Source organism: Crotalus tigris, unplaced genomic scaffold (assembly GCF_016545835.1).
Source record: "Crotalus tigris isolate CLP2741 ecotype Arizona unplaced genomic scaffold, ASM1654583v1 scf7180000024398.1132909, whole genome shotgun sequence".
In the NCBI taxonomy this organism is placed as follows: domain Eukaryota; kingdom Metazoa; phylum Chordata; class Lepidosauria; order Squamata; family Viperidae; genus Crotalus; species Crotalus tigris.
In genome coordinates this window covers 681,843-698,496 of record NW_024100566.1, presented here as the reverse complement: position 1 = coordinate 698,496, position 16,654 = coordinate 681,843, and the positions used below count along the sequence as shown (strand labels likewise).

At 38.3% G+C, this 16,654-nt stretch overlaps 2 protein-coding genes across 4 annotated transcripts in view; one reads left to right on the top strand and one right to left on the bottom strand.

Annotated features, from left to right (window-relative positions):
* Positions 1-205: 205 nt before the first annotated feature.
* Positions 206-12,344, top strand: KLHDC2 (kelch domain containing 2). Of its 3 annotated transcripts, none has more exons than XM_039329516.1 (14): positions 206-304; positions 1,315-1,487; positions 2,097-2,176; positions 3,807-3,924; positions 5,294-5,409; positions 6,271-6,352; positions 7,141-7,224; positions 8,244-8,324; positions 8,407-8,465; positions 9,222-9,331; positions 10,484-10,556; positions 11,273-11,360; positions 11,528-11,580; positions 12,002-12,344. In XM_039329516.1, the coding sequence occupies exons 2-14, from the start codon at positions 1,335-1,337 to the stop codon at positions 12,123-12,125; spliced, it is 1,221 nt and encodes a 406-aa protein (XP_039185450.1). In that variant the 5' UTR covers positions 206-304; positions 1,315-1,334; the 3' UTR covers positions 12,126-12,344. The 3 variants fall into 3 exon arrangements, with proteins under 3 accessions (XP_039185450.1, XP_039185451.1, XP_039185452.1); XM_039329517.1 differs by having other exon boundaries at positions 215-282; XM_039329518.1 differs by lacking the exon at positions 206-304 and adding an exon at positions 630-758.
* A 938-nt stretch (positions 12,345-13,282) lies between these two features.
* The window catches only part of NEMF (nuclear export mediator factor), a 30,708-nt gene continuing 27,336 nt past the window's right edge, over positions 13,283-16,654 (bottom strand). Inside the window, exons 32-33 of the mRNA XM_039329515.1 lie at positions 14,218-14,297; positions 13,283-13,483 (exon numbers count right to left, since the gene is read on the bottom strand). Coding sequence (XP_039185449.1) covers positions 13,406-13,483; positions 14,218-14,297 — 158 coding nt within the window. The 3' untranslated portion in view covers positions 13,283-13,405. The remainder of the gene's footprint in view (positions 13,484-14,217; positions 14,298-16,654) is intronic.

Genomic DNA, 16,654 nt, shown 5'->3' with positions numbered 1-16,654 from the left:
GATCTGGCTGGATTAACATGAGACACCTATTCCCATTTTGTCCACCATGCTCTACCCATTTAGCCTACATCACAGAAATCAGAAAAATAGACTTGTCTTAATTACCATGGACAAACTTCCTACGACGTGAACACCTCCAGGGAAGCAATTCCACGCCTGTCCTGAAGAGGGAGGAAAAACGCAAGGCGACCTCTCACCAGAGGGGCGGGGCGTCTGACAATGGGTGGGGCGGATGTCTTCTCTGCGTCGGCGAATGTTGACAGTCTGAGAGACCCGGCTACAGTAAGGCGGAGGACTGGGGAAGGTATCCTTCCCGACTTCAGCTTAAATTGAGGGTTGGGGGGGGGGGGAGGAAATCAGTGAGCCGATAAAGCGGTTGACGTTTAGCGACGTCCCGCTTTTTAAAGCTCCCTCTGCAGCAGAATGAGGAGGCGGAGATACTATTCAGAGTAGGGAGGAAGAGGGGCGCCTTTGGGAACAGTCAGTGGCCTCTCCCCATTTTAAGAACAAGCTTAACGCGATCCTAAAGGATGAGTCCCATAAAGACAAACGTGTAACGGTTGTTCCTTCATTCTATGTTAGGGAGGAGGGTGTGGGAGGGGATCGGTTAGGCCATGAAAATACACTATAGGAGAGCCCGTGTTTAAGCTCATATCAACATCAAGAGATTTCATGGCTGCTTGGTTGTGCTTCTGTTCCATCAACGCACTATAACAACCTTCAAGCCTTGAGGCTGACAGTGGTGGTGGGAAGTTCAGGTTTGTTTTATGACTAGAAAAGATAGTTGAAAACCAGCGTTTGCTTTCCCATCACCCGCTTTCAATCTTTTTCTGGCCCAAGGTTGATTTTTCTATTGAAAGTATTCATGACAGCCTGAGTTTATTAGCAAATGAAGGTTTTGGAGCATCTCTGATCTGGTTGTAAATGTGTGATGCTGCCAAGCACTCAAAGCACAATCCTGCGATTGCAGGGATGCTGTGATAGTCACTTTTTTAAGTGCTTAACTTTCAATGATCACTAAAAGAATGGTTATTAAGCAAGTACTACCTTTAAACCTAAACTATAACAGGCTTCTGTCCTACTGATGTAAAAAAAAAAAATGGTTTCCCAAGATAAGTAATCTCTACCAACCCTAGGAAATCTGAAAGTTATTACATATAAGAAAAGTGGGTGAAAGTTAATTTTCTGGGACTGCTGAAAGCATTTTTCTTAGCATGGATGGAGGAAATAACTTTGAGTTTTTTTCTGTTGTCTTTTGGTTAAGCAAACTTGAAATTGCCACAATCCATTCCTCCTTTTTGTCTAATTTTGAAGGATAATATCCCATTATCAGTATGGCAGATGACAATGAAGAATTGCCAGCAGAGGAAGATCTACCGGTATCAGAGGAAAATTTAGAACAGCTGAACATGGGCAGCCCACCTGAGCGGAGTGGTCATGTGGCTGTTACTGATGGAAAATGCATGTTTATTTGGGGTGGATATAAGGTGAGAGAAAAAAAATTCTAGGTTTCTTATTAAATGCAACATTAGACAAAAATGGAGGTGGAGTCATGTTATCATGCCCAGAAGGACAGTGTGATTATGCTTCATTGATAAAGGTACAAGATATCCTAGGTGGATTTTGGTAATGTGCAAATTGGTGCAGTCCCTGTGGCATGTCACAGGGGACTGCACCAATTTGCACATTACCAAAATCTTTAGAAATACATTTCAAATGTATTTATTTTTTAAACTCAATTTTAAATTGCTTCAGTCGTCTAAACTAAGAGGCATCCAACCATTTTGTGCCATTTGCATTTGATAAGCATTCCCTTCATCATTTCACTGAAGTTTGTCTTGGCTAAATTGTTATAAGCTATATTTTGATCTGTTGAGATTAAAACAAAAAGCCAGGTATAAATTATTTGAGGGAATAGGATTGGCATTTCACAAAGAGGCATTGCTACTTTTGAGCCCGGAAATGGCATGCTTCTCAATATATATTTGAGGGAGATGGATAGTAATCTCTGTGCTGTAGCATAAAAAGTCTGGGATGCTTCTCCATTGCTATATTTTATTAAGCAGAAATATCTTCTTTCTTCCTTCCTAATTCAGAATGCTCAAGTGAGGGGCATTTATGACTTCTATCTGCCAAGAGATGAAATCTGGATCTATAACATGGAAACTGAACGATGGTAAGGCACTTGAATGACTTCCATGGATATCCTTCACCCTTTCTGTTAGAAGATGGAATTGTGTAGACAATTTTTTGTCACATCTAGCAGCATGCAATTACTGATTTTTTAGAAGCAGTCAGAGAAAAGTTTTACAAGACTCATGACAGTTGCTGTTCAAGCTAGTTCTGGGTAGGAACAGAGGGATTCAGTTGCAAAACGGGCATGAGAAAGGAAGGATATCCACAGCAGAGGCCAGGGAAAAATAGAAGCCTTGCTGCTGGAAGCCTACTTGAAACAATATAATAACAGATTCTTTTCTTTCATTGTTTCAATTCAATTTTATAAATAAAGTCTTTAATTTAAAAATACAGGTAGTTCTCAACTTACAACTGAGTCCAAAATTTCTGTTGCTAAGCAAGACAGTTGTTAAGTGAATTTTGCTCCATTTTATGACCTTTCTTGTCACAACTGTAAGTGAATCGCTGCAGTTCTTAGTAACAAAGTTGTTAAGCGATGTTCCCCATTTGCTTGTCAGAAAGTTGCAGAAGCTTCAGTTTAGAAGGACACTGCAACTGTCATAAATGTGAGTCAGTTGCCAAGCCTCTGAATTTTGATCATGGGACCACAGGGATGCTGCAACTGTTGTAAGTATGAAAAATGGACATAAGTCACTTTTTTTCAGTGCCGTTGTAACTTAGGACAGTCACTAAATGAACTGTTATAAGTCGAGGACTACCTGTATCTCCTCCCATTGCTTACTGAGTTTAATGATTTATCAGATTCCTTAGTGGGGGGGCACGCAGGTGTATGCTTGCACACACAGACACAGACACGCCAGGATTAAACCTAAGAGCAACACCTGCAGTCAGTCAGCTGAAAGCATGTTTAAGTACAGCTTCAAACTGATTTATACAACTGCAGCAAGGAAGGAGCTGCACATGCTCTCTGGAGAGAGTATTCCATCCTGCAGGGATTTTACAGGAAAAGGGCTGCCATCTCAGCCAGAGTCTGCAGATTCAAGAGGGAGGGGATCTTTCACCAGACCCTTGCTCAGTGAAGAGACCAGTGAAGGGCAGATTCAGTTCTCACAAGGTTATTGCCTGATGGATTTGTTTAAGGCCCTTTGTGGCTTGATACCAAGGGACCCAAGGACTTCTTCAGCATACTTTTCCTACTCAGGTGTACTTGCTATGCAAAAAGGTGGCAGAGAGCATTTTTATAGTGTCATAGTTGTGGAATTCACTTCTCCAGGAAGTTTGCTTAGAACATAGCTTTCTGTCTTTTAATATTAGAAATACTTCCCCCCCCCCCAAATGTTTTAATTCTGTTTAAAACCAGCCTAATTATACTTTGCTTATGCTGTATTTATGTCTATTGCATTTGAATTTTAAAAGATGTGATTTTTGTTCATATGGCATCCTGAAAAATAACATTGTTCCCTAGGTAGCCTTAGCAAAAAGATTAGCTGTGACAAAGGGCCTGTGTTTTGGGGAAAGCAGGTGCTGCTGGGGCAGACTAGCTTCTAATCAGTATATGCCGAATAAGCAGTGTATCAAATTGACTTCCAATGTTTTGAAGGACAGCTAAGCATTGAAGATACAAGTTTTCTTGTCTGATTCAAGCTCTCTTTTTGCCCCTGCCATCTTAGGACAAAACACAGAACCACAGGAGATGTGCCTCCATCTATGTCAGGAAGCTGTGCTGTGTGCGTGGACAAGGTTTTGTATCTGTTTGGAGGGCACCATGATTGTGGCAACACAAATAAGGTCAGCGACTGGGAATGTCCCAAACTCTCTGATCCATCTGGGAATTTTCTATTTTTCTTCTTAATTTCCAGCAAAGAGCCCCTGTAATTTTGCACTCAAATGCCAATCTCTTGTTGAGAGTGTTTGGAGTGTGTTAAAAATCCATATGGACACTGAAAGAGTATTCACTGCCCCATTCTTGGGTGGCTGGTTGTTTTTTATGTATTATGAGTATGTCCTGAGTGTGTGTCAGTACATTCCAAATATCCTCATGATTTCATTATATATACATTATACAGCTATTGTTGCAAGATGGGTGACCAGAGAAATCAGTTAAATACGTAGATTATTGATACGCTTCCTACTCCACTCGTGGACTCTAGAAGTTACGGTCATAAAAACACATAATCAATAATCAATTATAAACATAGTCCTCGGACCTGCTGTCTTCATAGTTAAAATTTTTCCATTCCAAAGAGCTCAATTCTCATTTCCTCCCTGAACATTAATAGAGTGGGAACTATCTTGACCTCCCTAAGAAGAAAGCTACTCCAGAGTCAGGGTTTTGCCACCAAGGAGACTATCCTTCTGAGCCCCACTCCCTTAACCTTTTGGGGTGGGAGCCCACAATGGTCCCTCCCATTAGCACGTATTAGATGGGCAGATTGCACTTGGACTAGGTAGTTTCAAAGACATTGTAAACCCAAGCCATAAAGGCTTTAGAAATGGGGAATTTGTTGCTCCACAATAAATCTTTGTTGAAAGAAGCAAAAATGGCTGTGAATAAAAGTATGTTCTGTCCATTTTGTTATATGGAAGAGAGAGATGGATGTGTCTGGAGAAACATAAAAATAAGCTGAATTTGAGCATGTAGAGAGTTGATGTGACAACTTAGTGATGTGTCTCACCCACTGAGACTGTCCCACCCCACCTGTGCCCCATCCGTCAAGGAATTCTGGCTGGTGGGGTCCAGGAGAAAGGCATTCTTTGCTGTGGCCCCTGCCCTTTGGAACATCTTGTCCACTGAGGTGAAATTGGCTGCCATCATTCTGTCCTTCCACAGGAGCCTGAAGATCTGGCTCTGCCAGATGGCCTGGGTCCTCCATGGGGAAACATCACATTGCTAAATTAAGAGACAATCCCATCTCCCCCCCCCCCAAATGCATCCTGTTCTCTCCTTCCCCATATTTTAATTGTATCTTGATTGGAATTTCTATTTATTTATTTGTTATTTATTTATTTGTTAGGGTTTTTTTATGTTTTAATGATGGAAGCCACCCAGAGTCATTTGCCCAGGCAAATAAATTCAATAAATAAATAAGATAATCCCAGAGAGATGAGACTTCATTTGCGCCATGGAATTGCAAATCCAAAATCTGTTTCTTTGCAGTTCTATATGCTAAACTCCAGATCAAATGATGGAGTGTTGCAGTGGGTCAGAGTGGACTGCCAGGGTATTCCTCCATCATCAAAAGACAAGCTCGGAGTATGGGTTTATAGAAATAAGTAAGCAACTATAAATTATTCTAAGTATCCATTATTTTTCTCGGAATCAATTGTGTGATATATTCTGCTATTTATAGTATAAAAAAATCAGAAAAATGAACCTTTATATTACAGGGCTGAAATTGGTTTGCTTCATTTTCCCCTGTTCATTCTTTTGTTAGATCATTTTATATATAACAATTTCTAAGTGGTGGATTCAGGGTTGGGTTCTAATGTGCACATAAAAATAAAAATCAATATGACTTACCAATATCTGAGAATAATTTAAAATGTGGGAGTTATTAAGAAGAAACAATAATATAAAACAATACATTAATTGAAAATATCAATGCAAGTTGAAATCACATGAGACTGCACGAGGTTCATTTCACTTGGAGAATTAATCTAAACTGCTAAGAATTTCTGATATCCAAAAGGCAACATATAATTATATCCTGCCCAATTTCCGTTTTAGAAGCAGTTCATGAAAATTAAGAAGACTATTCTGATCTTGAACATCTTTTTTAAAATATGTAAAAAAATCTAAAGAACTGCATTTGAAATATCCTTCCCCAGCCTTGTATGTGGGTTGTACTGCAACTTCCATAAATCCCAGTAATAATATTAACAATTATAAACAATAACTTCTTAAACAAATTTGGAGAAGATAAAATCATTTAATCTCATAGCTGTTCATTTGGATTCCCTTCCCTACACCCTTTGTTTATTCACAAAGCATTGTGCAAGTCCTATACACAAAAATGGTTCCTCTATCTTATTTAAATGCAAAATCTCTACTCAATATAAAGGATTATAAGTACAGGAATCTATCAGGATAGTTTATTGTTGTGATTGATGTTTTCCTCATATCTTTTTGAACAGACTTATATTCTTTGGTGGCTATGGCTATTATCCTGATGTGGAGCAGATTGGAACCTTTGAGTTTGATGAAACCTCTTTTTGGGTAATTGATTTTACTTTTCTGAGCTGGAATTCTTTTATGGAAAGTTGGAACTCAACCATGACCCGGCCCAGACGTGCTTCTTCTTACCATCTTTGCGTTCATGAAATTGTTTAGAAAGGATTATACTGTACCTCAATAATAAAAGCAGGCTTTGTTTTTAAGTCAGTTTGCTGCCTACATTTTGCATGTCTTTAAGAAAAGGGGCCCATAAGGTTCTAACTGTAACAGGAAGGTCAAACGTATCCCCGAAGTATTTTGCACAGGAATTGTTTAGAATTTAATATTTGCTAAAATGAAAGACTCGAAAGACTTTGAGAAATTGCTGCCTGCATTGTTGCCTTCCTAGTCCTAACTTCAGTAAATAAGAAAAAATGGTCATCTAAGACAGTATAATTTATGCAAGGATTCTATTCATAGAAGCAAATTCAGTTTTTGCTTCATTTGGGGGATTATCTTAATCTGTCTAGAACTGTTGATATGCAGTGAGACAGTGTGTCCTTCCACTTCTTGTGAGAGACAGCTAACGATGATTAAAAAGATCTGTGATTTTGAAAACCAAATTGCTACCATACTAGGCCAAATGTTTGAAAACCCACAAAATTGCAAAAAGATCCAAATGTACTCCCATTCAATACTTTTCATTTAGCTTGACCTCTTTTCTGCCCAACTTATAAAGTCAAGAAAAAGGAATGATTTAAAAATAATTTTAGCCGTGTTGCTTTAGCTAGAAATGTTGAAATGTTTAGCTGTAGAAAAGATTATAACTTCGTGTCTCTTTTTGGCTCTAGAATTCAGGTCTTCCTAGAGGGTGGAATAATCACGTACATGTCCTAGATACGGAGACGTTTACTTGGAGCCAGCCTGTGACCACGGTAACCCTCAAATGAATTTCTCAGTGGCAGCTTTAAGCTGCCATTCTCCCAACATGGATAACCTGGGCTCTAATCTTTCTATTGGTGCATATTTAAAGTGCTCCAATAGTGAGGTAATTAACAACAGCAATCCCAGTTCAAGTCTTACTTTTGCCTCTAATATGTTTTTTCAGCAATGCTTTCTGAATCCTAGCCCCCCCCCCAGTCCTTTTTTTTTATTGTGTTATTAACCACAAAAATGATACAATCAGCTGGCTTATCTCTCAGGGCTACTGCAGGGATAAGACTATGTTACATGTGGAAGAGAGATTTTTCTTTTAGTGGGTTAGGAAACAAAGAGGAGACAGACATAGATTGGACCAGGAAACAGTAAACTTCTACATGTAGGTAGTTGTCGACTTACAATTATAATGGAGCTTCCCCATTACAATTTTAAGTCATAACAGTCATAAAACAGGTCATCCCGTGACTGTTCCAATTTACAACCTTTTTTGCAGTGGTTGTTAAGGGAGTCACCATGGTTGTTAAGTTAATCCTCTGTCGTTAAGCAAACCCTTTGTTCGCTATGGGTCATTTTTGCCCCAAACTGAAATAATCTTCAGTTTTCTGCAAAACATCCTAAATCGCAGTTGTAGGACACTGCAAACGGTTATAAATACGAGCTGGTTGCTGAGGGCCCCAAATGCTGTCAGATTATCACAAGAGAGGAGGCAGCCATCAGAGCTTTAGAACCGGGTTGTAAGTACCTTTTGGGAGGTCCATCATAACTTTGAATGATCAGTAAACAACCCGTCACAAATCAAGGATTACCTGTAACTTCACTAACTGAGCATTCTCCAGTTGGGGTGAACTAAATCACCATTGGCCATTTTCAGGATGGATGGTAGAAGTTTTAGTTCCAGATACGTTGAGAGCATCACATTGGAGAAAACTGATTCTAAAGAGCACATTTGAGACAATGATATATTCTGTTTTCTCAATTGCCTTCAGAATAATATTTTCTGGAATTCTCCTCTCAGGGTAAATCACCATCACCCCGAGCCGCCCATGCTTGTGCTACAGTTGGAAACAGAGGATATGTCTTTGGAGGCAGATACCGAGTGAGTAGAAATGCAGAAGGAGGTACAGTTTCCTCTTGGAGGACCAACTGCACTAAATCCATATCTCTCCCTCTCTTCTCAGGAGTCTAGAATGAATGATCTTTATTTTCTTAATCTGGAAACATGGGAATGGCAACAAATGTAAGTAGGTCTTTCCTTCCCTTCATAATTGTGCTTCTTTCCAACATGGAATGTTTAATTTCACAAAATTTATATCCTGCCCTTCTAGGTAATTTCTAAAGTTTTGGCCATTTCTCACATTAGATTTTGGGGGATGAAAGTTGTGACCCTTCCAGGAAAATATTTTCTGCACTATTTTCTTGAAAATGGTTCCAGGATTATATTTGCAGTATTACACTTAGTATTAGAAGATCTCCTTGTCTCATGGTACTAGGAAAATGTAGCGCAAGTCACTAAAGGGGATTCTTTGCACGTGAATCGCAGCATACAGACTTTTCTTCAAAAACCAAACTACATGGTTCACCAGAAATCTCTTTGGGTCTCAAGAATTTCCACAATGTAAAATGTTCCTCACCTTTATCTCGACAGATCTCTCTCAATCTATGAATCTCTATAAAGTTCTGCATTTTTATCCACCGCTTGTAAAGCGTTTACAATTTTGTCTACAGAGGTTCTCTGTTATCCAGATCGCGATTGTGCCAAAGTTGTTTTTTTTTTAAAGGCAACTGGACTTTCTGATTTTTCTTTAAGACATTTTGTTAGAACTGAAGAAGCTTCTTAGATAAGAAGTAAAATGTCTTAAAGAAAAATCAGAAAGTCCAGTTGCCCTTAAAAAAGCACCTTTGAGACAGTTTACAATTTTACACCCAGGGTAGACATTTCTGCCCCTGTGAGCCTTGGTTTTCTTACTTGGTGTGTGTTCTTCCCCCCTCATAGAGTTGTGCAGGGCAGTTGCCCTGTTGGACGATCTTGGCATTCTTTAACTACCATTTCCTCAGATCATCTCTTCCTCTTTGGTGGCTTCACAACAGACAAGCAGCCACTCAGTAAGTAAATTTTGGAAGCGTAGATACTATCTTCAATTTCTGAGATTATTGGTTTTCTGGGGAAGAATCCTTTATCCTGTGCCCTGGATTTATTTTTGCTTCCATCTGATAATTTCACAAGCCCCTTTAAATTAGTGGTAGAATGTTTGTTCGTTGCCATTTCCCACTTCACAGAGTTAACTTTTGTTTATATAGGTAGTCCTCAATTTACAACCACAGCTGAGCCCAAAATTTATGTTACTAAGGGAGACCTTTGTTAAGTGAATTGTTCCCTATTTTATGGCTTTTCTTGCCATAGTTGTTAAGTGAATCATTGCAGTTGTTAAGTTAGTAACCCGGTTGTTAACTTGTTAAGTGAATCACTGCAGTTGTTAAGTTAGTAACCCGGTTAAGTTGTTAAGTGAATCATTGCAGTTGTTAAGTTAGTAACCCAGTTGTCAATCGAGAAACTGGCTTCCCCATTGACTTTGCTTGTCAGAATGTTGCAAAAAAATGATCACATGAGCCCATACCACTGCAACTGTCATAAATATGAACCAGTTGCCAAGCATCCAAATTTTGATCATGTGACCACGGGGATGCTGCAATGGTTGTAAGTGTGAAAAACAGTCATAAGTCACTTTTTCCAGTGCCATTGTAACTTTAAACAGTCACTAAACGAACTATTGTAAGTCAAGGACCACCTATATTTTATAATGCTAAGAAGGGCATAACATGCTCTAGTCATGCTACATGTGATAGATATTTGGTATGAACGTTGGTATCTTGTTGGGTATCATTATATTTTTCCTTAATTACAGTGATTACAGTATATTTATGAAACAGGTCCTGGAAATAGCTGTACCATTTCATGGTAATTTCTTTGCCAAGGAAGATTCCAAATTCTTTAAGAAATAAAATAAATTAGTGAGAGGACTTTTAAAAAAAAAAGTACCATAAAGAATATAGCTATATGGGATGTCTTGTAGTTGGCCTTCAAATATGTAGCCCTTGAGCCCTGTGCTAGCAGTGGTACGATAGGTCTTCCCCTGAGAGCCCAGAGCCTCAGGTGATGCTTCTAAATTTGTACTTTGGACCATGTTGTGACCTACCTAGTTCTTCTGGGCAGCACTGAAAACACGCCTTCTCAGTTAAAGTCTCCTTGCATTGCAGGTGATGCCTGGATCTATTGCATCAGTAAAAATGAATGGATACAGTTTGAACACAACTATTTAGAGAAACCCCGGTAAGACAGCAGCATAAGAACTGTACTGCATTTCTGCATCCCAAATTCACCGCAGCAGCCTTCCCCAGCTTCATGTGTCCAACTGTCATGCATCTTATCTTCAGTCAACATGAAGTTTTTACAGTAGAGCAGTCTTTTTCAAACGTGGTAGTGTTTAAATTGTGTGGCCTGGGAAGTGTTGGGAGTTGAAGCCCACATACCTTAAAGTTGGCAAGTTCGAAAAATACTGCAATATATTAACCATCAGAAAAAAAAGTTTTGTTGGTTTATCTGTCCTTTATTTTTGCCATCCTGAGCAGTATCTTTTACTGGACAACTGGGGAGAGAACGATTGAGAGTATTAAGCTTTTCCCCCATTTCTATGTTTTCAAAGTCCATACTACTGTCAAATGCAAGAAAAAAAAGGAATATTGTGAAGCTGTTATGGCATGCTGCTGCAAAAATATCAAATTTTGTATTTCTTGGTTTTATCACTAGTGAGTGGAATGCAAGAAACTATAGAAAAATTGAATCAAATACAGTAAATTCCAGTTGCTGTCATTGTATACTTGATGTTATTGTTGTTATCTCTCCCCATCCAATGTTTACTTAGCTTGGAGTTTGTAACTGAAGCTGTAGTTACTGCTGTGATTTGTGAATATTCTCACACTCCTGTGCCCTTGACTTCTTTGCATTTGTCCTGTTGCGTTCTCAATGTGCAAATGTTCTGTTTACAGACTCTGGCACACCGCCTGCGCAAGTGATGAGGGAGAAGTGATCGTCTTTGGGGGCTGTGCCAGCAATTTACTTGCCCATCACAAAGCAGTAAGTTCTCTTTTCAGGTCTGGGTGGCTTCTTCAGTTCACTGGCTTTGACTGTGTGGAGAGAGCAAAGGTTTTGCTAAGGGATCTCTGTTCTCTTTATTGTGGACTGTAGCTTGAGTTTCTCAATCATGAAATTTCATGATTGCTTTTTTGTTTGTTTGTTTTCAGGCACATAGTAATGAGATACTTGTGTTTTCTCTTCAACCCAAATCCCTGGCAAGGTATTTTTCATACACTTTAAACTTTCTTTCCGTTGATGAATATGCAAAATGAGAATTTGAGGATATAAATCTGGCATGATAACAATAATAAATGTTCTAGTTGTTTTGGTAGGAAGCTGACAGATCTCTTGAGGAAATGTCTAGTCTAGGCCAGTTTTTTCAAACTTGTGTCTTCTACAAGTGCATGAAGCAGACCATTGAGTAGATACTGTATTTTTCTATTCAACATAAGATTAGTTGTATCTGCTGCTTTAAAAAAAAAACCTTTAGTGTTCATCAAATACAACAAAATACAATAGAAATGGATAGTTGTCCATCATGTTATCACACCTGGCACTATATCTATATGCCATTAAGTAGGAACAGGGGAAAAAAACAGTGGTCTAAAATTTTAAGTTTCTTTTCATCTTCTCCCCTCCAGATTGTGTCTAGAGGCTGTTATGTGCTTTAAAGAGACCCTGGCCAGTTCCTGGCACTGCCTTCCCAAGCACCTGCTCCATAGACTCAACCAGCGCTTTGGTAGTAACAACACATCTGGATCATAGGGAGAATCTTCACTGGTCATGCTGTATATAGATGGCCCTTCTATAAAAAGATGTAATAATTTTACCATCCCTGAATGACAAAAAGAAATTTGTATAAAATGTTCCTGTGTTGTAATTAGTGACTACGTTTTGATGTCTTTTGATTGCATGTGAATAACTTAGAAAGAGAACCTATTTTTGTGTAAGATTTGGTTGCAATAAATGTATTATTTAATGCAACTGTGGAGAGACTCACTATTTCTCCTACACTGGTGCTGGATCAGAAGCCTTGTGTAAGATTGCATTTCATTCTATAAAGCACAAGCTCGTATTTATTAAATCTAGGGCCAGGAATCTGTAACGCAGCATTGTCTTACATGCAAAATTAATAGTTTGCCCCACAATTGATTGTTTCTATTACTCCAGATTTCTGAGAAAGGGTAAATATATCATTTTGGTATCCAGTGCCTCCAATACTAAGAGGCATATTCTGGAATGGGACTTTCGGAGAATGGTGGTTAAAGTTTCTAATCACAATGGAAAGTATGGAACCTAAGCCAATAATTAATTCTTTCCTTTTAAATGTGTATCAAATGCATCATCCTGTTTCATGCCAATTTTTTTTAAATTATCCGGACAGTCTTCTAATGGGGGGGGGGTCCCCAACCTCCGGTCTGCAGACCTGTGCTACCAAGAACTGGACCATGCGAGTGAAGCCCCAGCCATGCACATGCAGGATGCCAGCAGGGTGTGAAACAGTGCCCCCCTGGTCCATAGAAAAATCGCTATCTACGAAACCAGTCCCAAAAGGCCATCTGAAAAAAATCAGTTCTATGTTGTAGTAAAAGAGTACAAATATAAAATGTGACATGGAGCCTAATTTGTCCTCTCTCTAGAAGTTTTGACTAGAATAATTCAGAAGGAAGAACAAATTAAAGGCTTAGAAACCAAAAAAGAAATATTTAAGTTACAGGCCTATGCAGAAAAAAGTCAGTTCTATGTTGTAGTAAAAGAGTACAAATATAAAATGTGACATGGAGCCCAATTGGTCACAAAATCAAGGGTTGTACGAGGCTTGATGATAAGCACTTTCCAATATAAATCCATTTTCTAGGAAGAAGTTGAAGTTACTTTAAGACAAGGGAGAGAGGAAAAGCACAGCAATTATGGAATTGTAATCATTTGATCAGTAGTGGATTTTATTAACAAAACAGAAAGGTGCTCCAGTGATGATGTATCGCTTCTGTAATTGGGCAACACAATCCAAAGGTGCAAACTTGTGAAGTTGTACGTAGTTCATATCATTTCTTTTTCAAATGTTGGAGATTAGGAGCTGACACCTTCACTTTGCCTGGAATATTTCTGGATAGGTCAGTATCCTATGCAAAAAAATCACACGTCCATCTTGATTAGCTATATCCTTATAGTACTGTTAGTCATCTTTCTACCAATAGGAAAGCCAGGTGCTAAAACAAGCAGCAAATACCAGGCAAATTTTTTTATAGTTGACAAAATTCTTTTTAAGGAACTTAAAACTGTAGGCCCATTGACCTATGAAACTCTTCCTAATCTGGAAGGATACTATAGATTCCCTAATCCATAAAGAGGAATATCTAAATATACCTCTACTGCTCTTCTCAAATGAAGAGCAGAGTGCTCCTAGTAGAACATGAGAGCCAGTTAACTTTCTAAGACAGGTAGGATCTCTTTCTTATCACTAATCCCAATTGTAGTTTTCAAAAACAATCTTATATAACTGGAAAATCGTTTTTCCCCCATGAAGACACTTCTGAACTGAAACTATATTCTTAGGAGGGATGGACTAGTAGTTTTATCAATCCGCCAATTACCCCCACCTCCAATGTTTTTGCCAAAATATTATTTATTACCTAGAGGTCTAAATTTGTATCATTGGACTTCAGAGTTACCACTTTACAATTCATATCCTATTTTTCAACTTTAAAAAGACAAGATTCTGTGTATTTAAGTTTCACATGGAGTTTACAACTGATTCTTCTTTTTTGTTTCCACAATACTCGCTTTAAAAGCAAGTACTGCCTGCTCTCACGCAAGACCATAGATTAGCACCATCCCTGCAAAAGCAGTTTTTTACCTTCACACTGCGGAAGAGATCCTTCTCCCTCATAGTTGAATCCTTGGACTGCATGAAATTATGCAAAGCAGTCTTTGCAGCTGTTATGACACAAAACAACATAAGGCAGATAAAGTATAAGTAGTTTATCTGTTTTGGGGGATTCTTAAAAACATCACCATAGGTTTTCCATACCCTCTCAGCTCAGAAGATGGCATCAGATGCATCTTGGGGGAAAGCAGTTTTTCATGTTTTTAAATTATTTTAATGTTTAAATGGCAAACAGGTTGAGTAGAAAGACAGAACACTGTACATATGCATATAAATAAAACAGAATTTAAGAGGAGATACTGCCAACAGGACAATTAGAATAGGAGAGAAAATGTGTAAAAGCAAATTATTAATGGATAAGCTAAAATAACATTTTCTCATCAACACTTCAATGACCGTTGGGTCATTGTTTCAAAGATAATTCCTTACTAAATTCTTCAATGCTTTCATGGCAGTAAAGTACTTTGTAAAGTACTTAAAAAGTTCTTAAAATTTCAGAAAGATTCAAGAGATGTATCTGCCTTGAAAGTAACCCATGTTAAAATGTATATAGCACAGGCTACTTCCGGTGGATCTGCGCACGCGATGGTGACTACTTTGTAGCCGTCCTCCTGGGTAAGTGTTTGAATCGCTATGAACAGCGGACATCAGCTGTTCAGCGGTTCAAAATCCCCCTCCCGGGCGAAGGGAGGGGGAAGAGGATTGTCTGAATAGTGGTAGAGCCTCTTATGCACCCCCAAGGTTTTTTTGGGGGGGCTGAAAAGAGTGCTCCCATGGAGTTCAGACTGTCTCCGCTTCCCAGCTGCTTTTGTCTCTAGGGACAAAACAAGCCGCTGCAACCACCTCTGCGATTAAAGTGATTTGGTGAGTTTTTCTTAAAAGCGGACAGAGCTGAGTAGAGGATTTTGCTTTTGCTTTCTCTGATCTTATTTGGATTTTAAGTTTAAAGATTTACTTCTATATTCCTTTTTATTTTTTTTTTTCTTTTGTTGAAAGGGAAAGTAAAATGGTGATCGGCAGGCTTTTCGGTGTTTTTTTTTTCCTTTTTTTTTAATGACTGGAATGGAATGTGGACTTGATTATTTATAATGATTTTTTGATATTGGGTTTGGATTTTAGGAGGATTATTATTTTTGTTTAACTTTTTTGTTTTGTTTTTTGTACTTTAAAAAAATGGAATGGATTTTTTCTATTTAATTATTTTTTTTTCTCTTTCCCTTTTCTTTTTTTTAACTTTTTTCTTTTTATTATAATGATCTCCTTTTGAAGGATTTTTTGATTTTTTGGAGTTAATCTCTCTTTTTCTTTTGCTTAACTTTTGTAATTTTTAAGAAGGAGTAAAGATTTTTTTAAGATGGCTCCAAAGCGTTCAGTAATTCCTACAGCTCCTAAGGTGGTTTCTTCTTCGGTGTTATCATCAGCGCAACAACCTAAATCAATAGCTTCACCCTCTTCTTTGGCACAGTCAATAATGGTGAAGGATTTGCAAGACATGATGGGAAATGTTATATCTCAAATTAGGGGAAAAATGAAAGAGATTTTAGAGGAAAATAATACGATTTTGAGGCAAGAGATAGTTTTGGCTTTAAAAGGAGTTGCCTCTGTTCTTGAAAAGCTGAACTCTCGCGTAGAAGAGGTAGCAGAAAAAGTGGAATTGAGGGAGGGAAAATTTGAAAGCATGGAAAAACAGATGGAAAATTTTCAAGATGAGATTCTTATGCTTCAATATAGACAAATGGAATATGCTTTAAGAATTAGAGGCTTGAGAGAGTCTGTGCAAAGTGATCTGAGAGAGATGGTTGCAAATGACTTTGCTGTGATTTTGAATAGAGAAAAAGAGGAAATACTTAGTGAAATTGAAAAAACATTTAGAGTTAACTCCGTGGTGGCAGAGCAAAAGAATTTGCCAAGAGATGTGGTAATTTATTTTGGGAAAAGATCCCTGCACAACGAAATTATACAAGCTTTTGATAAGAAGAGGTTTCAAATTGCTTCACAAGATGTTATAATTTTAAAGGAGATCCCATCTAAAATTTTAAGAAGAAGAAAGGAGTTTGCTTTTTTAGCAGACGAACTTAAAAAGAGGCGAATCTTGTTCAGATGGGATGTTCCGACTGGAATGGTGGTGAGTTACCTGGGGATACGTTATAGACTTAATACTGTTTCTAAAGCAAAAGACTTTTACACTTCGGTCCTGGGGGTATGCTCATCGCCATCTATTACGTTTAAAGCTTTGGAAGAGAAAAGGTAGAATTGCAGTCCGAAGAACCTATACTTATGAAAATTGGGAAATCTCAGTTCGAGGGGCCTCAACAAGTTGAGATGGAGGAGCAGAGGATAACCTGTGCAACATATAATTGTAAAGAAAAGGAGCAACAGAAGAAGGAGGTTAAGGGAGCCTCACAAG

What these genes read in the sequence shown, in the direction of transcription:
- KLHDC2 (XM_039329516.1), top strand. Translation starts at nt 1,335, where the DNA reads ATGGCAGATGACAATGAAGAATTGCCAGCAGAGGAAGATCTACCGGTA. An exon ending in TACTTGCCCATCACAAAGCA is followed by an intron (nt 11,361 to 11,527) that starts GTAAGTTCTCTT and finishes GTTTGTTTTCAG; the next exon opens with GCACATAGTAATGAGATACT. An exon ending in CAACCCAAATCCCTGGCAAG is followed by an intron (nt 11,581 to 12,001) that starts GTATTTTTCATA and finishes TCTCCCCTCCAG; the next exon opens with ATTGTGTCTAGAGGCTGTTA.